This window comes from Lagenorhynchus albirostris, chromosome 9, assembly GCF_949774975.1.
Source record: "Lagenorhynchus albirostris chromosome 9, mLagAlb1.1, whole genome shotgun sequence".
In the NCBI taxonomy this organism is placed as follows: domain Eukaryota; kingdom Metazoa; phylum Chordata; class Mammalia; order Artiodactyla; family Delphinidae; genus Lagenorhynchus; species Lagenorhynchus albirostris.
The window spans coordinates 55,884,426-55,909,048 of record NC_083103.1 but is presented as its reverse complement, the minus strand read 5'-3'; the positions used below and the strand labels follow the sequence as shown (position 1 = coordinate 55,909,048).

General features: G+C 48.8%; 1 protein-coding gene across 1 annotated transcript in view; it reads left to right on the top strand.

Moving 5' to 3' along the window:
- TENM4 (teneurin transmembrane protein 4) overlaps positions 1–24,623 on the top strand; it is a 385,973-nt gene that overhangs the window by 276,780 nt on the left and 84,570 nt on the right. Inside the window, exons 13-14 of the mRNA XM_060160128.1 lie at positions 534–680; positions 12,157–12,373. Of these exons, the coding sequence (XP_060016111.1) occupies positions 534–680; positions 12,157–12,373 (364 nt within the window). The remainder of the gene's footprint in view (positions 1–533; positions 681–12,156; positions 12,374–24,623) is intronic.

The following is a 24,623-nucleotide window of genomic DNA, read 5'->3' as shown; positions in this document are numbered from 1 at the left end:
GATGGGGAAAAAAAGACTCCAGGACCCTTCCTGAAAGCAAAGACAGTTGTTTAGGAGAAAATAGGACAAAATAAATGAGAAACCTAAGGTTCAGTTCAATGAACCTAGTAACAAGGCCTGAGGAAAGTACGGCCTTTTAGAACGAGACCCAGAAGTGCTGAGGGGACAAGAGGAGTAAATAGATGATTCCCTTGTTCCACACAGCCACCAGAGACAGGAAAAACAGGCAAGAGTGAGCAAGGAGCCAGGAAGCGCCTAAAAGCTCCAGTGATCAAATTTGGACAAGCCCACATCCACTGACTCCTGCTCTAGAATCCTGACCACTGTCCATCCTTAGTGAGGCCTTCCACCCCTGAGTCTCAGTTGCCTTAGAGGTGAAGTGACAGTTCTAATGAGAGACCTCCCCGGTGCTGTGGGCATCGATGCGCTGATGAATGTGAACGCCTTTTGTAAGTTGACAGGCAGAGTGTGCGTGTATGTGACCAGGTGGCTGTGGGTGATCACACCTTGATGCCATGTGCTTTGCCTTGCAGAGGGTTGCCCTGGCTTGTGCAATGGCAACGGCAGATGTACCTTGGACCTGAATGGGTGGCACTGCGTCTGCCAGCTGGGCTGGAGAGGAGCTGGCTGCGACACGTCCATGGAAACTGCCTGTGGTGACAGCAAAGACAACGATGGAGGTAGGGCTCTGGCACCCAGGGGTGCTGTGCATCTCCAGGGCTGTGGGAGGCACAGAGTGGAGGGTGGGCGTTACTGAGATAACAGGCCACCAACACACCAGCTGTCCAGTCAAGGGGGCCTGCAGGGTAGGCATAAAACGGCACATGTCATCTAAGGAATGAGTGCGTATCACTGGTTGTTCCATTTAAATTCATTAAAATTAGCTGGTGCAAACAAAAGTAGTTACCCTCCTCTGAGAGCAAGTGCAGAGGAGAAGGCATATGGAAGAAGGAATTTTCTAATAATTCATTAATGGAATGAGTTGCCTGGCAACGTTACGAGATACCGCCATTGCAAGTGGACAAGAAGAGGCCACCCAATTCTGTACCACAGAAAGTGGCAGAAAGGATGCTTCTCCAGGGGAGGGAGGTTGAGTTACCTTTGTCAAGGTCCCTTCTCCCCTGATTCTGGTGGTAACCCTCACCAAGCATGCTGGGGGCCACCTTTGCCTCCACACCTTCTGTCCCTGTGGGTTTGTAGTGGAATTTGTCTTTGCTGTTGGGTTTTTTTCAAGTGCTGGGCGGTCAAAACCCTAAGGAAGGGAGGCCTAGTCTTGTGGAACTTTTATTAGCTGAGAGTGAAGAGTCCAGGGTCCTAATCCCAACTCTGTCTTTGGTGCTCTGTGTGTCCTTAAGCAAGCCACTCGACGTCAGTGGGCCTCACACTCCCTATTTATAAAATGAGGCCATTGGATCATAAGAGCCCTTCCAGTCTTTATATTAGTCCTAGAATTAGCCTTTGTCTTTCTGTCATGTGGAACTTGTATAAATACAAACACAATGTGCTTTGCCTTTCCACTTGGAAGATGGGTTGATCCCTCCTGACTTTACCAATCTCAAGGGGTTACTAGGAGAAGAAAAAGATGGAGATATGAAAAAAAAAAAAAAAGATCAAAACAGTTCATCCTTCCTTTATAATGATGGCCTAACGGTTGGCCTAGTCCAGATGTGTTTCTGCAGCTCCCTCATATTTATACCAAGGGACTTTCTGATACACTGCACAGAGTAGGAAGTCAACAGGCCAGACTCAGCATCCCAGCCTTTGGGAACCTTCTACTTAGCATGATTCTACAATCTCAAAGCACCAGAAGGATTAAAAGGCCGAGTGTGTGCTGTTGTGATTACGCTGGTTCATTTGCCTTGAGTTGGCTCCGGCAGCCTTGGGCTGTTTCAGGCCACCGGTCTTTGCCTGAGCCAGCTTTCAGTCCTCGGTCTGCTGCCTGAATCCAGGAGGTGGTCGGGCCTGATGCACCCAGTCTTGGGCCCCGTGGGGTGATTGTCGACGAGGAGCTCGTGGGGTCGGGTCATGGTAGCCAGGCAGAGGCAGTGGGTCCCTGCTCTCCTCTTGAGAACTCACAGGGCTGAAATGTCCCTTCATCAGTCTGAGATTTGTGGAGCTCCATAAATATCCAGGGTTCCTGTTATGGAGCCAGGCCCTAGACCAGGCACAGAGATGAGTAAGTCCGGTCCCCACACTCCAGGAGCTCAAATGAGGGAGGGAGACCAAACTTAAGGGCTAATGGACAGTGATAAGGGCGCTTGCAGACTTCTGTATTGGCTGTTGTGAGAGTAGGAAAACATTCATCAAGAAGGTGAAGCTTGGGCAGGCAGGCGTTTCTTGGAAAGGAGGGAGAAAACATCATGGGCAAAGCAGGGAAGGGCACCAAGTAGCCCTGTCTTCAGGCAAGATGAAGTACAATCGTACTGGCTCTTCATAGGGAAGAGATGTCAGCCTAAATTATCTGCCTAACTCCCCCCCTTCACTTGGCCTATGTAGACGCAATTCCATGACTAGCAATGACATTCCTATCGTTAGAAAAGAAAGGGAGAGGAGCCGTAGCATGAAGTCATTCCCTTCTCAGGGATCCAGGGTCTTGGCCAAAGCTGTTGACTATCTGGGCAGCAAAAGAACTGAATGTCCCTGAGAAATGTGGGGCGAGGGTGCACTCCCCCATAACACGCATAGCAGAATAAGTTATAAAACAGGGTTCATTTACCCCCTCACATGAAACACAATGCCAATGTACCCTCTGTTCACTGTCCTTCAGAGGCAGCCCTCCCAGTGCTGGGACTCCCCAGTGCTGACAGGGAGCGTGGGCACACAGGAGCCAAAAGCCCCACAGCTTTGGTGGGAGAAGGAGCTTCTCATCATAGGAAACAGGGCTGATCCCGACCCCAGGGGAACAGAGCCTTCTCCAGCCGCCGTGGAGATGAACCAGCGCGAAGTGGAAAAGAACAATCAGAAAGTCCCCAAGTGTAGGAGAATATACCTCTTCATTTAGGGAGCATGTTATGGGCTGGAATGAGCTTTTACGTAGTTTTTACGAATGCCATACAATAGCACTACTGCAACTTGAGTTCATTCACTCACTCAGCAAACATGAACTGAACGTCTCCTCTGCATTGGGCCCTATCCTGGGTCTTGGGGCTTCAGAGACAAATAAGACACAGTCCCTGCCTTTGTGAAGTGCGCAGCCTGGAGAGAGAAACAGCACCAGTTGCAATGTAGTGGGATAATTGCTGTGATAAAGGAGCATCCACTCGTTCAGCTGATGTTATCAAATGCCTGGGTACCCTCCTGGGAACTGTGATGTAGCCCCTGTCCCATGGCGCTTCCAGTCCAGCCAGGAAGACATCCCGTGGATCATCATGGTGGGGAAGACAGCTAGCTGGGGAGACCGGACTGTTGAGGGAGCTTGGCCTTGGGTTCTCAACTGAAAAATGAGGGAATGTCTCACCTCAGGACCCTCTCAGTTTGGTAGGCTCTCTACCCATTGGGGGGAGCCAAGAGGAAGGGGCAGAGGGTCCCCACTTTGCAGGGTGGCACGGATGAAACAACCGTAAGGGTTAGACTGTCCCCAAGTGCTGGAGGGGGCTAGACTACCCTCACTGGCCCCTCTGGGTCTTGGCCAAACAGGGACAGTTTTAGTGGAGGGAGAAGTGTGGCAGGCTGTGCGCGGCAGCACAGGGGTGAGCCAGAGTTAGCGCTTGGCTGTTTGCCATTCAGTCAAGCCCACGTTTGCTAGGCTCCTGCTGTCTACCGGGTACCACACTCCTTTCTAAGAGGATATCGAGACCGATGAACGTGACCCTGTCTGTCTCCCTCAGGAAGCTCACAGTTATTTGGAAGAAATTGTCATCCAAACAGCCAAATCTAATGGAGATAGAATGAAACAGATGCCTTTATTTCAGCCATGATGTGGGACACAGCATAATCCCAGATACATAAGTCAGAGTGGAGGGAAAAAAAATGTTAGTGTCTCGCTGAGAGGTGGTTTTTGGCTGATGTGACTCAGGGGCTTGGAGAAGGGATTAGCAGAGGTTAATGTGAGTAACAGGCCTGGAGGAGACAGAGAACACAGACTACAGCTCCCTCCTTTACTCCCCTGCACGTTACAGACCGGGAACCTGGGGCCCAGAGAGGGGATGTGACGTCATATACATGGAAGTCACACAGAAAGTCATTAACACAGCTGGACTAGGACCCAAGAGTCTTGGGCCATATTCTGTGTGGTCTTAGGGACCACCTCCTCCTGGTGCTTTATCCTCCTCCTAGACATGTAGTGTGAGTACTTACTCGAATTTAAATAGGCTACAGCGGTACCACAGAGCAGACCAGAGGATGACAATGGTAACTCATATGTCATTTTACCGTTTGCAAAGCAGCTGTGTACCCATCCAGCAACACTGGGAGGTGTATGGTATTCTTATCCCCTTCTTACTCTTTTCTTATGATGCGGAAGCTGGGACTTAGTAAGGGGAAGTATTTTGCCCAGGTCACACAGCGGGCGAGTGACAGAAACTGCATACTCTGTGAGGTCTGGCCACATGAGAGCTTTTCAGCGTGCCCAGACTTCGGACTCACGGCTCTATCGTAACCCTGACCGTGGCTCTTCAAGTTAGCTGAGAACTTGTGGTTTCTCTTCTTTCCCAATTTGCTAGGCTGAAAGCAATCCTTTACAAATTAAACTGGAATTTCAAGCTTCGTTAAGCATGTTGTTGCAGTGTTTTTAAACTGAGACCAAAAAAAAAAAGTTACACAATATGCCTGAGTTGGGTTTAGCATCATTGGTTTGTTTCTGTTTTCACTTGTGGTCATTGTCTACATTTTTAAAGCGGGGAATAGATCCTGGATGTGACTTAGTTACTCCCAGTCTCCTAATCCTCTGTCAGGGCTGCCCAGTCAACCTAGCCTGCCTCCAGATTCACCCCGAGCCCTGGTTGCTAAGGGGGAGCCGCCAGGCAGCAGAGGCCCGGCCTCAACACAAAATGCGAATTCCTCTGTGTGGCCCATTTGACGAAGAAGGTGTTCCCTTTGCATGTAGTGCCCTTTAGGAAGCCCTCTGTGAAGTGCTGCCACGTGCACCTTCTCATGCGTTGCACACTGACCCACTGATGGGGGCATTCATGCCCATTTCAGAGATGGAGAAACTGTGGCCCGAAGATGCTGTGTGACTGTAAAATGAGAATAGTAAGGCCTACCTTGCAGGGCTGCTATGAGGATTACAGATGATGTATCTAAAGCCCCTGAGAAGCAACATACCGCAGTGATTAAAAGTACAGGATCTGTACCGAGATTGTCTGGATTCAAATCCTTGCCCCCCCATTTGCTGGCTGCATGACCTTCAGCGAGTTATTCAATTTCTCGTAAGCCTCAGTTCATCACCTGCAAATGTCAGTTCTCTTTCTCCCGCTCCTTTCCACCTGTAATCACAGAAACATGATGTTTATTATAAAATAAATATATATTCATATACAAATGATTATTTTTAAAACTTGGAATTATGTTCTCTATATAATTTTATCCTCTACTTTTTGTACTTATGATTATACTGTTTCTCCATATGATGTATTTTGACCTTTTTCATGTCTTAGTTAAATTTTGTATTCCAAGCTATTGCACGCTTATTGCTAGAAGGAAAAAAATTCAAATGTACATAAAGGAAGACAACAGCCATCGTTTAGAGAGCATCTCTAAGGGGCAGGCCCTGCACTGGACACTCTGTGTCCATAACCTCCAGCCCCTCACAACACACTTGCAGGGCAGATGTTTACAGGCAGGGAAACCGAGGCTCACTGAGCTGACGTGATTTTCCCAAAGTCATCCAGTGGATCAGTGGGAAAGCTAGGATGAGGATGGAACCTGTGTTTAAAAGGAAGAAGCCAAGAGAAAAAGCCCCCTGGAATTTAAGCAACCAGACCCCTTTTGATAAAGGATCTTTAAGCAGCTTCAAGGTGTGTTAATCTCTTTAGGCACTGTTGGTCCCATTAAAAAAAACAATCATGGATTGCAATTCAGATAATTGATAGATGCAACCTGGAAGGAGAAATTTCAGTAAAACCAAGAACAGAGCTCTCTGTCCTCCCTTCTCCTCCCCATCTCCCATTGTTGGCATGGAGAGTTCACATAAAGCCAAAGAATTTGGCCGCATTTCAGACTATCTCTAAACCACATTTCTTGTGATAAGAGACAAGAGCGAAATTGACCTTTAAATATCCTGGGTTCCGAGGAGGAGATAAAGATTTTGCAAGCCTTTTCAAAGAAGGCACAGAATTTATTCTAGCAAGTGACAAAAACTTCTCCCAGATGTGTACAGACAGGGAGGCACATTCCACCCACCACCCCCCGGGGCCTCCCCAGATGCTGTGCTCACAGCCGGCTGCCAAACACTTCTGTGGCCAGACTGCAGGCAACTGTGAGATGAGGCCAGCTGATGGGCTGTCGAGCCCGCGGAGGAGTTAAGCCTGCCGAGAGCTGGATGGGCTTGTTAGATACTGTCCATGGGACTATCAGGTTAAGGAACCGTGCAAACAACTCTGATGCAAAGAGTTTGCTAGTCCGCAACTTTCCCAAACCTGCCCCCAGCTCTGCTCTCCTATTGGCTTATTCTTGTCCTCCTTCTAGTCTCAGTTTAAACATTCCATCTTCCAGGAAATATTCCAGCCCTCAGCCCACGTTGGGTTCCCACCTTTGGACTTCCACAGCCCCCTCTGCTTCCTTCTTTCCCAGCACACGGTCATCTCTATCTGACCCACCACACCAAATCCCCTGGAGACATGACTCTATTTTCTTCTTGTCTATCCAGTGCCAAGCACAGGGCCTGCCAGCCATGTGACAGACACTGAAGGAACAGAGCAGACCTGTCCCCTGTGCCTCCTTTCTAAGGAGAGGAACGAGCGCTTCCCGTGGTGGCGGTGGGGTTTCATCCTGCCTCACAGCCCTCGATGAGCCCCATCCAACTGATGGAGCTGTTTGATTTGGGATCCTCACGTAATTCATTAATTTTTTCATTCATTCAGCAAATATGCTTACTGTGCACAAGGTAATGTGCTATGCATTTAGGATAAGAGATAAGTCATTTTCTGCCTTCTGTGGATGGAGGACAGGGCTGGGGGATCCAGGATGTCCAAAGCACTAATAGGGAAAGAGATGTAGACTGTGGACTAGTGCCTGGTTTGGAAGAAAGAGAAGAGACCAGAGTCCCAACTCTGCTACTTCACTAGCAGTATGACGTTGGGTAAATCACCTAACCTGACCCCAGTGTCTGCTTTTGTAAAGATGAGAAGGCCAGCTGAGTCACCACCTACGATAGAACCCTCATGCCCGCCTGTCACTTCCTGTGAAAGTTCCAGCAGGCCAGCCACCAGGGGAGATGGTCACCCAAAGTCCCACCACTCCCTGGCATCTGTTGAGGTCACAACACGAATAGGAAGCCACCACTAGTCAGCACCGCAATTGATGGCAGAGGACTTCATTCATTCCTGTGCCATAGCGACCGTCTGCAGAGGGTGAAGGACTCCAAGACTTCTTTCGTTGAATTACGGATCTACTCTTCACAACCCAGGAAACTTTCAGCAATCCTGAGAGGTTGCCAGAGCTTATTATCCTGGTTTGACGTGAGTACATTGCATCTCAGACATAGGAAGGGATGTGCCCAAGGTCTCACGGCTAGAGAGTGACAGACTCAGGGATGGAACCCTGCCTTCAGGCTTCTAGCCTGGCTTTTTTTTTCTCCACTTGCCCCTCTCCAAGGTCAGTTGACACCCACCAGCAGGGTGGGTGCTGAGGAGGGAGGCAACAGGAAACGGTGTGGCCCTCATTCTCAAGTTGGTAGCGTAGGACGTATGTGGAAATGTTAGCAGAAGCCAGCGCTCCACGCACCGTGCGGCATCTCAGCACCGGAGGGCTTCATGTTCAAGGGTCACAAGCACAAGAACTGCTCTGCAGTATTCATTTAGTGCCCCGGAGACCTGGCCCCTTTTTTCTTTTTTTTTCTCTGCTTCTTCCCTTCCTTCCTTTTTCTTCGTCTTTCTTTTTAATCTCTGTTCTGCCTTTTTTCTGGCTGTTTCGTTCTCCCACCCCCCTACGGCACCAGAGGCCACTGCCTGCCGGGCGTGGCATGGCTGCCCCTCCTACCCTCCGGGAGCCTGACACTTTCATCTGCCCCTCTTCACTTTCACCATGTAAGGAGAGAGAGGAGGCCTTCAGAAGTTCAAGGAGAAAGGAAATCTCGGGGTGGGGGGGAGGGGAATGTAATTTCCCAAAAGCTTGAGTTTAGGGTGTAGGAGGATTTTATTGAAATTTCGAAGGAAATAAAGGAAAAATCCTCCCTATTTTCCTGACGGGTTTTTGGGTTTTGTTTTTGCTCCTGTGATAACAAGGGTCTCCCAACGGGAATAGTAAATACAGGAAACATGAACATTTTGTAAGTCAACCAGTGTGTGTGTAATATACAATTAAGTGAGATAAGAAGTGCTTGGAAAATCTAAATGTCTCCAAACTAGGCAGAACCAGAGAATCTCGAAAACCATATATTGATGTATTTCTAATCTAATTTCTCATCTACCCCCAAATTTACTTTTCTGTCCTCAGAACATACTTTTTCCTCTTACTACAATTTTTCTAAAACTTGTCATCTATGCCTAAGAAACTGAAACCGTGGAAGAGTCTCTGTTACCGTAGAGCAGCCATATGCCCTGCTGCAGGCTGCCCTAATGCTGCATTTGAAAAATAACAGAGAGGGGTTTGCACAGAAGCTGGTCTCATAAACTGAGACTTTGATAAGAATTTTGTGGACCCTACTCATGTTTAAAATATGTATCTCATTTAAATATGATGGTCTCTATTAGTGGAGGTTTAGCCCACATTTACGACTCAGCAGATATTTGCCCAATGAATGATAGGGGAGCGTCAACATAGGGAGGTGTAGACGGGCAGCAGCTCTTCTCCAAGAGCTCATTGTGTGGAGAGCGAGACAGAGAAAATGAGAATTACAATACGGGGAGATGAGTGCAGTGGTGGAGGTCACCCAGGCCACTGAAAGAGCACAGCAGGGTAGCATTTCAGCAACACTCGTATATTCATGTTTCCCACTCAAGAAATCATTCCTAAAAGTCTCTTCAGGATCAGAGAACCTTTTATTTCTCAGAAAGAACTGAGTTCAAATTCTGAGTCACCTTCGTCACTGACTGTGTGGCCTTGACCGTTACTTTACCACTTGGAACCTCTGGTTCATTCTCTCTGAAACGGGAGTGATGGTGGCGACAGTGGCTGCTTCGTAGAGTTGGGAAGATTCAATGACACATTCCTTGAAAACATTCCTTGTAAAGCATTTAGCACAATGCCTGGCACTCAGTAGGTGGCAGCCGTGATTATCATCATCATCATTTAATACAAAAATTAATAATACTAGCAATCATTCCTGGCTATCCTTCCAACCAGGACCAGAGAACAGGAAGCAGTTCTTCCAAGGTGCCACAGAGCCGAGTGTTTATAAAGAGGTAAAAGACTGGTTTCCAGGGACCGCTTCGGTGGTAAACAAGAGCAGGCAAGAGCTAATAAAATTTCAAATTAGCCATGACTTTTCACAGCCCTTCAATTGTGCTCGCTGATTTAATGGTCAGCGTCCCTGCTCGCCGCCGGGATTGAATAATGGAGCATTTCTGCAGAGTTATGGATGCAGCAGCTGAATCTGTCATGCTAACATCAATAGCAGAATGCAAATAACCCTCAGCTTGGGCTGTAATTATGTGCTTAAGCAATGTCTGACAGGGGCAGCCCGAGAATGTGTGATGGAGCCCGCCGACTGCAGGAGAAAACAGGTGCTTGGCGAGGCAGTTAGCTGGTATATCTGGAAGCTGGGACAGGAGCCACAAGGTAGGACCCAGGACAGAGCTGGAGTGGAGCTCTAATCCCTTTCCTCCACATCTCAGGATGCAGCCCTACACGTTGGTGAGCCGTGTTCTAGGGTCAGGGTCGGGAAGGGAACTACCTTTATTAAGTACTTACTACGTGTCAGGTTCTCTGCTAGATTGGGGAACATACACTATGTTTTTCACTTATGTAAAAAAATCCTTAAGTAACAGTCTTAGAATCCACTTGTGGAACTTCCCTGGCAGTCCAGTGGTTAAGACTTCACGCTTCCACTGCAGGGGGCGCAGTTTCGATCCCTGGTTGGGAAACTGAGATCACACATGCCCCGCAGTGTGGCCAAAAAAATTAAAAAAAAAAAAAAAAAAGAATCCACTTGTAAGAGATGTGGGAAACTGAGGCCAGAGAGTTTAAGTAACCTGCCCAAGGTCACACAGTAGGAAGTTTCAGAGCCAGGATTTCACCTCAGACAGTCCTGCTCTGGAGCCCATACTCTTTACCACTGTGCTGCCCTCAAGGAGGGCATAGCGTAAAAGGTCTTGGATACCATGCAGAAGTTGGGAGAGAAAGACAAGGGATTTGGGGCCCTAATTTATTAGAAAAAAACTGGGCTTCGGGGAGGTCAGGTAGCTCGCCTGAGGCCACAACATCCCAAGGCCAGAAAGGAGGCTTAAGAGTGCTGCCTGTGTGGGTACGGCACCCGGTCTAACCAATGCATATGCAGTATTCCGGTGGGCAGCATCTGCGTTGTAAACCCACGGAGACAGAAGTGAGGGAGTATGTCCGCGTTGAGGAGACGGGGCCTCAGAGCGATGAAGCACAGGAACTCACCCAGAGTCATTCTTAGGCGCAGTTCTGGGACTTGAGCTACAATCTCTGAGCCTCACCACCCTCCCACCGTACCACACTGTTGAATTGAATGAAGATAATGGTCTTCTGCCTTCTATGGACTGTCCTTTGGTTTCGTCCCCTTGATTCATTTGTCAATTCATTCATTCAATTTTCTTTCATTTATTTATGTCACAGTCATGTTTTAAACACCTGTAGTAAGTGCTGGGGATACAACAGAGATGACCAGAGCAGGATCCATGCCCCCAGGGTGGTGAGGACGTTTGCCCAAAGTCACACAGCTGGTAAGCAGGAGAGGCAGAATTCCAGCCTACAGAGGAACACATGTGCTTTGACTGTTCTCTCCCTGCAGAGCACACAGATTGGCTTTCCCTGTCCCCCGCTTTGGGCAGTATCCTCTAATCCCTGGGTTTGTCATCTATTTTAAGCTATTCTATTGGGTGCCTGTGAAAGCGCTTTGGGATAATGAGACCAAAAAGTTGTGGCCTGGTGGAATTTCTTTTTTGCACTTTGGGAAGCTGGGAGCTGTAATGTAATTTTCAGCCCTAAAGAAATCCACCCATGTGGTAGAGAGAATTCTCTGCTAATGGCAGCTTGGCGGGTGATCTGAAACCATCCCCTCTCACCCAGAAGGCAGAGCTGGGTGTCCACACATTTGCATCGAGGCCGGGAGAGATGCTGGGCGTTTCACCGCCTCCACCAGCACTGCCTCTTGCTCACCCCCGAAGCCCGTCAGTCGCCAGGTCTCACCTCTTGAGAGTCTCTCCAAACCGTCCTCTTCTCTCAGTCTCCACTGTCGCTGCTCTAGTCTCAGGAACCATTATTTTCCTCCTGTGTAATCTCAGCAACACTGCCTCCATGCAGCCCCCAGCTTCTGCCTTGGGCCCCCTTCAGTCCCCTCGCCACGATACAGGGGATGCTCTTTCAGCAATGCAGTGACTTTCAGATAAAATCACCTCTTGCTTAACACCTTTCAGTAGCTCCCATTGTCCAGAGGGTGAAATGCAAACTCCCTAACCTGGTCCAGGAGGCCCAGCTGTTTGCTCCTGCCAACCTCACAGCCTGATTTTGTGCTGTTCCCCTCACCTTCTGAGCCCAGCATTTGAATTTAGCAACTCAAATGTTCAGTGTGGTGTTCTCTCACCTCTGGGCCTTCATATATATAATTCCTTCTCCCTCTCTGAAAAAAAACAAAAAACAGAAAAACACGTCTCGCTGCCCACTGACTTGTCTGTCTCTCCTGCTAGGCTAGTAGGCGGCCACCCGATCTCACACCTGGATCTACTTGGTGCCCAGCGAAGCCCTTGGCTTCTGTCAGGCACTTAATAAGGTTTTCCAATGAATGGAAAACAGAGAAGTGAATGAAGGAAGGCTCTGTGGACAAACGAGGCTGATTGAACATAGCCATATAAACGTCACGCCCTGTCACCCCTGCAGATGGCTTGGTGGACTGCATGGACCCCGACTGCTGCCTCCAGCCCCTCTGTCACGTCAGCCCGCTGTGCCTGGGCTCCCCCGACCCTCTGGACATCATCCAGGAGACACAGGCCCCTGTGTCCCAGCAGAACCTGCGCTCCTTCTACGACCGGATCAAGTTCCTCGTGGGCAGGGACAGCACACACATCATCCCCGGGGAGAACCCCTTTGACGGAGGGTGAGTCCAGCTCTGGCCGTGGTTCTCTGAAGGGGGAGTGGCTCACCTCCAGGGCCACGTGTGGGTGGATGGGAGTGGGAGGAGGCCAGGAGGGTGGGCGTTGAAGGCTCCTGATGGAATGGCAGGGGAGGCAGGGAAGCAGCCTCAGGTACCCCTATTTAGAAAACTGCTATCCAGGGCGTTTGGAATTTTTATGAGTGAAGTTTTTTTGTCCTCATTGGGTGATAGATGGAGAGAGTGGGAAATCAAAGGTCCAAGGGGAATCTTGGATCAATACCCACTCTGCAGTCAGCGCTTACTGATTCTGTGGTCTCCAGATGGGCTGAAAGCTTTGACACTATCATCCCTCAGAGCTGATGTCCGGGAGATTTTGTTAGGCTGGGGTGGGGGGCATCTGCTGGCGCCCCAGGCCGTACGCCCATGCATTCTCTCACAAGCGTTCAGTGGTGTCGTCTATTGGGCAGGTTTTTACTGAGGTCTCCTCTGTGCCAGGTCCTGTGCTGGAAGCACAGAGATGAGTGGAGCACAGTCCCTGCCCATTGGTCACTCACAGCCCACTACGGGGACAAAAAATTGTTCCATTGTGATAGACCAGAAATATGCCCCCAGGGTACTCTGGAAGCATAGAGAAGGTGCTCCTGGGCGGGGGAAGGCCGAGACTTCAGAACTGAGTCTGAAAGATGAGAAATAGCTCAGCAAGGGGGAGAGAGAGTGCCAGGGTGGGGAAACTGCTTGTGCAAAGACCCAGGGGCATGAAAGTGTACAGGAGCCAGCAAAAGGCAGCTGTCTGTTCTCTGCTCCCCAGATCAGGGTCTGTGAACTTGGGAAACGTATCCAAGAAGGAGGGATTTATGATAACTTATTTTGAATGTCTTCCAATGTAGTGATACCTCATGCGCACAGAGCTTTCTTTAAAAGTCAGCCCAGTTCAGTCCAGCACAGACTGTGTGCCTTCTACGTTCATGACTTCTCTGCCAAGAGAGTTCCTGCCCTCAGGGGACGACGATGTGGTAGGGATGAGGGAAGGGAAGAATGAATGACATCCCCAGTTCTATTTAAAGAGGGAAATCAGCAGGGATTCATCCTCTGCTGGGTCTGAGGGATGCTGGAGAGAGGAGTCTCTTACTCAGATGCTTGGCGAGGGCAAGGCACGGACTCACCTCAGTAGAACACCCAAGAATAAATGTCTATTTGTAGTTCAGAAGCAAATCTGAAGCTCACACAGAGATTAGGGCTGGGGTTTTTGATATGTGAGCCATCCAGAAACAAGCAGTAGATGAAACCATGAGCACACAGAAGTTGGATCCAGGAAAGTGTGTAAGGGGGCCGAGTGGGGACCTAAGAAGGACTCCTGGGGAGGCTCCCTAGAAGGTAGTATTATGATCCCCAGAGACTAACTGGGAATCCAAGGAGAAGGCTCGCTCCTGGGACATGACGGAGCTGGGACTCCAGGGCCCGTGCTTTCCACTGCCCCAGCCCTTCCTCACAAGGAGCAATGACAAGAGGGGAAGAGTGAAGTCGGGGGAGTTCTCTGAGCCCAGCAAGAGTGTGTCAAAGCATTTGAACTTTAACCTTTTTAGGGATGAAGGTAGTTTATAGTCCCTTCAGCTTACCCCGAGAATACTGAGGACCTCAGAGGTTACATGATCTTCCCCAATTCACAGGCTAGTCAAGTGGCAGAGCCAGGAGCAGAAATAGAGTGAGGAAAAACCTATTCGTTTATCTTGGCCAGAAATACCGCTTTCATCTCTGGGTAGGGAGCTTCTGCTCTTTCCTTCAATTGTGTGATTTTATATGTATGCTTGTGGGCCTTCCCATGGTGTGAGTTCTTTTAGTCAACTGGAGATAGAAATATTACTCCGACCAAGGGGACTATTACTTGCTCACCCTTTCTTCCCTGGACCTGTTAGGGAATCTGATTAGGGCTATGGCTGGTTGGCTGCCAGTGGCTGTTCTGTTTTGGGGTGCCCTTACCATGCCATCCTAATAAGTACCAACAGGGACCATGATCCCTGAGTGTCCTCAGGTCACTCACCAAGCCTGCTGCTTATGTGCCAGGAATCACGCGGCCCCCGCCCAAGGATTTCAGTATCCTTTCTCCCAGTCTGACATGCCTTAAGGAGCCTGTCAAGTGGGGAACTTGAGAAACCTGTACTGGGAGAAATGGACCGCTCAGCAGAGAGAAAAGAGTATAGGCCTTGGAGTCCAGCCAACTTGTGTTTCAGATCCTGCCTCTGCCACTGATGGATATGTGGCTCTGGACAAGGGCTTAATATAGTGAATATGTAAATGTCTGTTAACCCTCTAAACTGAGTCTGCCAGGACAGGACTGCATCTCACTCATTTTAGCATTTAGTAGTCGCTCCAGATAAATATGCATATATCGATATATACGTTGAACATTGAAGAGATGGAAGGAAAGAAGGAGAGAGGGGAGCGATGGGGAGGGACAGTGGGACACAGGATGGATGGATACATTATCTATTTTACTTAATTTTCTACTGAGGATTCAGAGTCCAGAGAGGTTAAATTATCTGTTAAAATCACATTACAGATTAGTAGAAGAAGCAGGTGTAGAAGTCAGCTCCCAGATGATTGTTTTTATTTTTGTTTGTTCGTTTTTGTTTTTTTTTGCGTTACACGGGCCTCTCACTGTCGTGGCCTCTCCCGTTGCGGAGCACAGGCTCCGGACGCACAGGCTCAGTGGCTATGGCTAAACGCCCCGGCCGCTCCGCGGCATGTGGGATCTTCCCAGACCGGGGCACGAACCCGTGTCCCCTGCATCGGCAGGCGGACTCTCAATCACTGCGCCACCAGGGAAGCCCCCAGATGATTGTTTATATATCTGTCACCTTCAGTTAAATAACATGCTTTGAAAGTAGAGACCATACATCTCTCCAAACCTATATTACTTAGGGCAGGGCCCGGAATAGAGTACTTGCTCTAAAACAAATGGATGACGGAAGCTTCCAAATGTTACTGTTAAAATTCCTTTTACCTGTTATTCTCCTGAATCATTATGCCCCTGCTCCTCACTGATCTAGATTCAGAAGAAGCAGCTATCATTCACTACTAAGTATCCCCAAACAGATTTTTATGTAAAACAAGCCCAAGTGACTGGAAACCCACAAACACAAGACAGCAGATGCTTTTCTTGTTAGACTGCCTGCTTGGATTCTATCGTCATGCTCTGAACCCGTAATACAGGGCTTATTTGCATCTTTGGGATAAAGTGAAATCAGTTGCCAGGTTTGGGTTGTTGCTTTCTTTCCTCTCGTATGAAGGAATGTGGTATCATAGAAAGCGCCCGGAGTGTGAATCTTGGCTTTACCTCCTACTAGCTCAGTGTGGCCCCAGGGAAATGATTGAACCTTTGTGTACCTGCCTCCAAAGACAAACTGGCAATAATAGTAATCGTTTCATGAAAGCCATTGAAAAGATTCACTGAGATAAAGCACCTAGCACAGGGCTTGGTACATTCGTGATAAGTAAATGGTGGCTTTTATGGCAGCAGCATGGTCTGGTGAAAATAGCCAAGACCTGGATGTGAAGTCTGTTGCATCCACTTTATAGCTATGTGAAAATTCCTTAACTTCTCTGAGCCTCAATTTCCTCATCTGTAAGAGCAGGGTAGTAATGTCTACTGTGCAGGGTTGTCGTGAGAATTAAATGAAAAAACAAAAAGTACATGAAGTCTCAGACTAGTACTGGCCACACAAAAAATGTTTGCTAATTATGTGACGATGGTGGTGATGATGATGAACGTGAGAACGGAGGTGATGATGTTAGAAAGAGCTTCCAGCTCTAATTCCTTGATTGGAAGTGAAACTTGAGAGTAATCTGCCCTCCAGGAAAGTCCTGCTGCCACCTAGAGAGGAACGAGGTTTGGATTGCTGAATCCTTATTTGAGGAAGGGAAACGGCAGCATTCTGTGAGGCAGCTGTCAGCCGGGATTCCTGTTAGGGAGGAGTCCAGTGGCCCTTCTCCAGAGAGCAGGGTTCCTGATGGGCAGGCCAACCTGACTCTGTGCCTGTGTTTAACAATAACAAGCCTGTGGGACAGAAAAACCCCGTATTTTCCTGCACCCCGTATGCTGCACCACAATTTGTATAGTGTGAACGGGAGTCCATTTAACAGGCTCCTCCAGGAAGCAGGCTGTCACCCAGAGACCCAGCGGCGTTTCTGAGCCCAGCAAGGAGCCCCCGGGGTGCAGCTCCTTTACTCTGCAGTTTCCCAGCTGTGTGACTGACTCAGGGAGACCCAAGTATGAGGCATGCTGGGACCAACCATGAGAGGGAGAGGAATTCAGTGCCAGTTGGAACTGACCGGAGCACCCTTCTGTGGGGAAAGCAAGCCAGCCAGTCCTCAGCGCCCAGGGCTCTCCCCAGAATACTTTTCCTCAGAGGCCTGACCACGGCAGGGATGAGGAAGCAGGGGTTCTCCAGATGCATACATGACACCAGCAGTTATATGGGGGCTTCCTCATGCTTCTGTGCAGCACCTCAGCTGGTGTCAGAGGCACTAGAGCAGGGGTAGCCCTCAGGGAAGGATGGGCAACGGAACCCCAGGATGTGAGGTCCCCAGCCAAGCAGAGTGGGCTCTGGGCTGGGCTGGGCTGGACTTCTTGGAGGAAAGCCCAGAGCTTGACTCAGAACTAAAGTAGAAGTACTGCCAGATGGACTTAGAGTGAGGAAGACCTCCCTCAGGGACCCTGTCTGGTTTGTCTGTGTCCCCAGAGCCCAGCACAATGCCTGGCCCAGAGCAGGTGTTTAATACAGGTTTAACGAATGCAGTAGCTCTCTCTGACCCTCTGCCACTGCTGTGCTCAGCTCCACATAAAGTGACAGAGATATGAATGACTTCAGCTGATCTCAAGTAGGTCTAAAGTAGGAGGGAAAAAACAGGCAGGGGAACCACCATCACCAGATTAGGTGGCTTGAATACCGTCTTTCCACCCTGGCCTGAGTGCCTGGAGCCATTCTGCCTAGTGGAAGGCACCTGTCCCTCCCCTGGATTCATGGGGAGAATACAACGCAGGGTGCCCTCTACGGAGACTTGTGTGGGAGGGGAGGAACCATTCAGGTCTGCAGGTGGAAGAAGAAGGATCCCCAGCTAGATTGTCCATACTAGGAGGACAGATAACAGGACCCAGACTGTGGAACCTGGGATTAGACAGCTGGGAAAGTGAGGGCAGTGTGAGACAATTCCTCCTCTAAGACCACTCAAGGCAGCTGTTTCCCCGTTACACAACTTTGGTTGTATCTCTTATCTTGGGAAGGACTGACTGGGTCGAAAGAGCTGGACACAGGGCAGACAGATCAGTTCAGTGAATACTTGTGGATTGCCACTGCTAGACAGGGTAGCAGATTATAGGAAGAGGAAGAACCACCGCCAAGTTACTTACTACCGGTTCAGAACATGTTTGAGGACACTGTACTGGTGAGAGGAAGGATGTGATGGGGTCAAGTCTCTCTGGGCTCCTCGAATCCTAATAGGTTATCAGCTCACTCAGGCAAGTGGTTGGATGTGGGCAGGTTGCTACCAAAGTCAGCCACAGGGCACACTGAACCCAAAAAGAAAAGACTTCAGGAGTCAGGGGGACTTTAGAAAAAGGAGGGATGGACCAGAGTATTCGTCTCAAAGGAGGCAAAGCATCGTATCGTATAGAGAGGGTCAGATCCTATGGAGAGGAGAGAATGGGCAGGTGCAGAGAGGGACAGAACTGCCACGCTCCATTTGGTAAATATTAATCAGCACCTACTCTGCACTAGGCCTGCAAGAAGACGTGCATCTGACCCCATTACACTGGGGCCTCCTTGTGCGTCCCATGCCTCGTTGGTCATTCAATCCCTAGTGCCTAGCAGAGGGATTGGCACAGACTAAACCACAATGAATGGTGGATGAATCAGTGCGTCGGCCAATCAGCTACTGCTGAGTGCTTGAACAGGGTAGAGAGAGAGTGCTTTGAGAGCTCAAAGGCGGGGCCATCACTCCCACTGCAAATCCAGGTCCCTGAGCTCCACGGCACGGGGGCTGCACCTGGCCCATCTTTGTTTCTCCAGCACCCAGCAGAGGGCCTGGCTCAAAACAGGCCGCAGTGAATGTTTGGTTTTGAGAATGAATGAGCAAACAAACAAATGAACTAATGAAATAAGACTTCTGGCAGGAGATGGCCTTTGGCCTGAGACAAAGATTTCAGTGAGGAGGGTTAGCCACTGAAACATTATTTATCCCATTTCAGGTCACAACAACCTGTTAGCACATCATGAAGTCAATGTAGTAGTGGGTCGAAACTATTTTTTTAAGAAGTAAACTTAAATGGAATAGGGTACAGCGGAATAGAAAATATCAGTGCAGCACTCTAAAAGGATATGTATTTCATGACGCGTGCGTGTGTGGTGTGTACCCTTGAACAGGGTATGTTGCTTACCGTGGGTTTCAGTTGAACAGGATTTAAAAATTCATTCTAGACTGAGGAACCAGCATGACTTTCCATGATAATCAAAGAACCAAGAGAATTTTAATGTGGCCGGAGCATAATTATGGTGACAGTATTTTCCAAATCAAAAGTCAAGAGACATGCTCTAATGTTTGAAACCAGGAGGGTCTCAGGGAATCTAGGATGATATGATCCCGGTGTGCAGAGGGGCCATGGAGGAAAAAGAAGAACAGAGGGGACTCTGAGACCAGAAAGGTAGTTTGGGGAAGAAACTGAGAAAAATCTGCCCCTCGCCTGTGCACTGACCAGATTAGGGCATGTCACCTCAGTCAGGACTTAAAACTGCCACTAACAGAAGTGAAGTAACCTTGATACCACATCAGCCTTTAGAATTTCTCTCAGACCCTTTATAGAGCCACAATGTTTCCGAGAATTTTGGAAGTAGGAGGTTACAAGAGGAAAAATATAATGGAAAAGAGGGGGGAAAGATCACGTATGCAATATAATTTTTCGTCAGCCCACTGCAGATCTAAACCCATGTGCAAGTGTTGGTGACAGAGCAGTTCCAGAAATGCATTTGCCTGCCACTCCACCCCCCTCGGCCCGCCCCAGGCCTTAAGACAGCCCTCAGATAGCCCTCCGAGAGTCTGAGCAATAGAGGTCATCTAATGGAGTTCATATAAACACCAGCTTCCTGACAGCTGGCCTCTGAGCGAATTTATTATTGAATTATACTCCTGCGTTTTCAGAACAAGCTGAACTGACAGGCTACCCCATCAGTTTAAAAAAGGGGGCCAGGAAGAAAGACAATGATAAATTACCCTGATGGAAGACGGAAGAAGGTAAAGAACCTGCTTCCTCCAAAATGTCAACCATTATATATTATTCATGTTGGTTTAAAAAAAAAAAATCCCTCCCCGCATTGAAATGAATGTTTATGATGATAAAGCAACTAGGTGATTTAATTCAGGATGCGGGCAGCAGCTTCTCACATCATCCTGATGAGCAGCTAACAAGTCCTCCTCTGCCACTTGATCACCCCCTTATTGATTCCAAAACCGAATTACGATCTGTTTGCTTTGTGGCCTGAGCTTCTTCCTAGCTGTCCATCACAGGAAGCATTAGCAGACGATGCAGCGCGGAAGTGGGAACCACTCGGGGTTTAGAGGGAGAGGCCCTGCATTCAAGTTCTTGGGCAAGTGAGAGCAAGCGATCTTGGGTGAGCGAGGCTCAGTTTCCTCATCTGGAATGAGGGGTTACTCATTCTCACCCTGCAGGTTATTTGGAAGATTAAATGAGATAAAATACCCAGGAAGCCCAATGGCTGGTGCAGAGCACACATTCAGTAATAACACCGAATATTTACCAAGGATGTTCTATGTGTCAGGCATTATTTGAAATGCTTTGTAAGTTTCATAATTAGCCACACCTTTACATCTCCCCTGAAACCATATAACATAGGGAATTCATGCCCCTTCTTTTACAGATAGGAAACTGAGGCACAGAGAAGTTGAGTAACCTGGCCCAGGACAGACGGCTTGTAAGTGGCAGAGCCAGCATTTGAAGCCAAGCTGATTGGTCCTAGAGCCCATGTGCTGAGCCTCTGTTCTTCTCTGCTAGGTCTTTTATGTTCCCACCTCCACATCTTCAGCTTGGAAATCTGTAAAACATGGTGCTGCTGCAACTCTACAACCCCAGCTGGCCCTGCCTTTCTTTCTAATACTGTACCACACAGTAAAAAGCTAACATGCAGCAGGTCTTAGTGCTCCAGAGCATGGCCTCAGAGGCAGGTAACGAGGCTTGAATTTGAGCCCTACCCCTTGCCAGCTGTGTGACCTGGGATAAGTCCCTTAATCATTCTGTTCCTCACTTTCCTCATCTGTCATATAAGGATAATAATTGGTACCTCGTGGGGATGTCTGAGGATTGAAGGAGATATAAAACACTTATGTGTCAGAGCAGTAAGCACTGGATGAATGTTAGTGGCTGTTATCACTTACAGCAAGAGTCAGTGTTCGCATTGGCAAGGGCATTTGTATTCGTATAGGTTTTAGTGTCACCGTAGGAACTGGGAGAGAAATGAGAATCTTAGCCCAAAGCATTAATGTAGTTATATAACTGATGCAAGTGCCCTGGCACTGTGGCAGGCAGAGGTGAACAGACCTTTGAGATGGGCGGTCCTTTGTGGTTGAAGAGGAGACTTTGAGGCCAGAGAAAAAACTCTTGGCTCAGTGATGCAGTAGCAGAGCCTGAGTCCTGGCGAGCCTGGAGTCGTAAGTGAGGCTCTCAAGTAGTCATTCCAGTGTCTGTAAGTCAAGGACTTTCTGCATTTCCATCCAACACTGATAAACTTCAAGCAATGAGAAGTTAAACTATTGGAGGGCCACGCATCGCATCACTAATATTGTTCTCTATGGAGAATATAGGGTCAGGACGTACCAAACACCCCTGCAATGAGTCTAACCAGCACCCCAGTCCAATCCTGGAGGCGTCAAGAGCTGGCTGTAAGTGAGCTCCACGGTGCGGGGCTGTGGGGAGGCGATACTACCTCTGGGCAGTATTCTAGCCGGGGAGAGAGACCTGCCCACCCGCCCTCCCCTGCCTCCACCTCCTCCCACCACGGGGGGGCCCTGTGACTCTACCCTGTGGGTCTAGCCTGCAGGCCTCTAGGACTAACCCCAACCTGAGGAGGAGGGCTTAGAGCAAGCCCAGCGGCTCAGCCTCCAGTCCTCCTACCATTCCTCTGCCTGACCCTTTATGGGCCAGCTCTGGCAATGGGTTTCTGTCCTGTCCCAGAATCCCAAACTCGCCTGCTCTCCGTAAGTCCCTGATATGAGCGGCCTGGTAGCCCTGCCCCCCGAGGATGCAAGCCTTGCCTGCCCTTACCTGGCTCCCACCCCTGCCATGTCTGGGTCTGGAGATCCACCCGTGCTCTGCTTAGGAACCTGGGCATCGTTACCTGGTGGCACACGGGACATCCACATCCAGCTGCCCCTGGGAGCTCCCTCACCTTGCCTGTCCCCTGTCAGTCCTCCTCCCCTGCCCCTGGAAGGACTGTTTCCCTCGAATGCCACCTGTCTGTTGCTCTACACCTCAGGTCCGGCCTGCTAAGCTGGATTTGCACGGCTCTTTTCTGTGTCTCTGCCCCGCACTAGCCCCACCCCAGGAAGTGGGTCTAATTGTGGTCCATCCTAGTCTCCCCTTTCTGAGTAAAGCAGCGAAGTCTCCCTTTTCCGGAAGAAGCAGGACCTGTCCTGTACCCTGACAGGAAGACAGGACACACGGTCGTGAAATGAACTTGTCCACTGAGACACTGTGTGCAGTCACGTTTTAGCAGAGCTGCTTCAAGTTTTTCTAGCAACACAAGCCATCTGCTGAGGAGTCCTCTTAGAGGCCGGCCTCTGGCTGCATAGCCCAGAGAACAGCCTATATAGACATGTACTCACATTCCCTGGCCCCAGGCACACGGTCAGTGTTTCCGAGCCGCGTCCCCCGACCTGGCCAGCCCTGTCACCCAGGATCAGGAGGCTTTTGCTCCTCAAAAATGGTCTCCACTGGCTGGTCTCTCTCAGTCCTGTTTCTCCTTTGCCACAGCCAGGACTCACTTCTCTGGAAATACGGTGTCCTGAACAGTCATGGGCTCTGTTCTTGTGTGCACGTTCGTTGGCCAGCAGGAAGTATTCCAGATGACTTCTGCGAGAGCCGACTCAGCCCAAAGCATCAGCGTTCAGCGGCCAAGTTGCCCCCAGGCTTGAGTGATCAGAGCAGGGGCCCAGGACCTCGTGCTCCCTGAGTGTCTGAAGTAGCTCAACAACCACAGAAAGTTAGGAGATCACAGGACCGTGGCTTCTGGGCTCTGCAGGAGGCAGGCCTAAGGGCCCAGAAGCCACTAGCAGTTACCAGGCCATCTTGTCATTGGATGCCCCCAGGTGGGGTGAGAGCATCATAGCAGACCTGTCGATGCCTCAGCCTCAGTGGGTGATGGAGGGGAAGCTCTGTCCATCTCTAGGGATCACGTATCTCACCTGTAAATTAGGGGCTTGGACTCAGGCACCCAAAGGACTCTTCTAGTTAAACATTAAATTCCTGTTAATCTGAAGAAGTCTGTGGATTTCTTCTTTCCACTCCCCAGATATACACAAAACAGTCCAAGAGCAAAGCTTGTTCTGTCGTGAACTGGAGTACTTCCCTGTGACATTCATTCCACACACCCAGCAAGTGATCTGGAAGCCTCTGGTGGAGTCTATACTGAGCCGAATTCCAAATGGAAGAACAGAGTCAGGGTACTTGGGCAGGGCCTGGTGCTTGATGCTAACTGTGGGGGTGTTTGTATGTCGTACTGGAATGACCTTGTAGGCGGCTCCCCTTTTTACCCCATGCTAGCTTTACTTCCAGATACAAGGAATTTTTTTTTTAAGTCAAATTATATTCATTCTAAAAGGTGAGTTCCTCATGCATAGGGATTCTGTCTCATTTATCGTTAGTAATTTAACTGCTTAGAATACAGTGGAGGGCACTTCCCTGGCGGTCCAGTGGTTAAGACTCCACGCTCCCAATGCAGGGGGCACAGGTTCGATCCCAGGTCAGGGAACTAAGATTCCCCCATGCTGCATGGAGCAGCCAAAACAACAAAAACAACAATGACAACAAAATAAGTAAATAAACAAATTTTTTTTAAAAAGCATACAATGGAAAATAAAACAGAAACTACTGGCACCGTTGTCCTGTAATTTCCATAAGTAAGAAAATGGATGAATAAATATCTTCCCTGCCACCCAGCACCGTGTATAGCACATAGTAGGTGCTCAGTTAAAGTTCCAATAACTGAACCCTATTCTCATTTACCTGGCCTTCATCTATGTTTCTCTTCCCCCAACCCATGTATATCTATTTTTTACTTTGGGCTATGTGAAATAACTATATTCATATTTTTCTGTCATCTTTTTTCATTCATTTATGTGATCTTCATTTGTTTCTTTACTCAACATTTATTGAACGCATCCTAATAGACCTACTCCTGTGATAAACACGGAGTTAGATGAAATGGACATAGTTGTTCCCTTCAAAGAACTCACAGTCTAGAAAACATAAGGTGTTTAAACAGATGAATACACTTTAGTGGGGTAAGTACATTGTGCTTTGTTCACCAAAGGAGGGGGTGGCTTCTTTGTCCTGGGAAATAGGGAGGAGTTTCACTGAGAGGCAGGCCCTCAAGGAGAGATTAGTAGGAATGGGAGGACAGTCACTGAGGCAAAGGAACCAACATAGACAAAGTCAGGGCGGCATGGAAGTGCATGCCAAGGCAAGGGTATGAGAAGTAATTTAACATGGCAGCAGCACAGGATGTGAGAATGGAAAACCGCGATGTGAGAGGCAGGCAGGGGCCTGATCCTGGAGGTATTTACATGCCAAGCTAAAGAGTGTGGACTTTATGTGGAAACAATGGGTACTACAGAAAATGACATGGATGGCACAGGGATACTGATGATGTGGTAAATTGACAGTGGTAAGGTCTGGAAAATTGGGTATCTTAGATTTGCAAGGTGCCTCAAGAGAGGATCTGGTCCAACTCCCTGACCACCAATAAGTCGGAACGTTATTAAACGTTAACTGATTAGATCGAGTTCTGTTGGTTTGGGCCTAAGCTTATTGAAAGACATACAAAGTAAACATAGGAAGAGCGATGAAATAAGTTATAAAGAACGAAACACAGCTGGAAGTTGGCTTTTGAATATAGTAATATATAGCATATTAGAGTTTATTTCATACAAAGAGAGCACAGACACACACCATCGTAACTCTAGTGCTGTA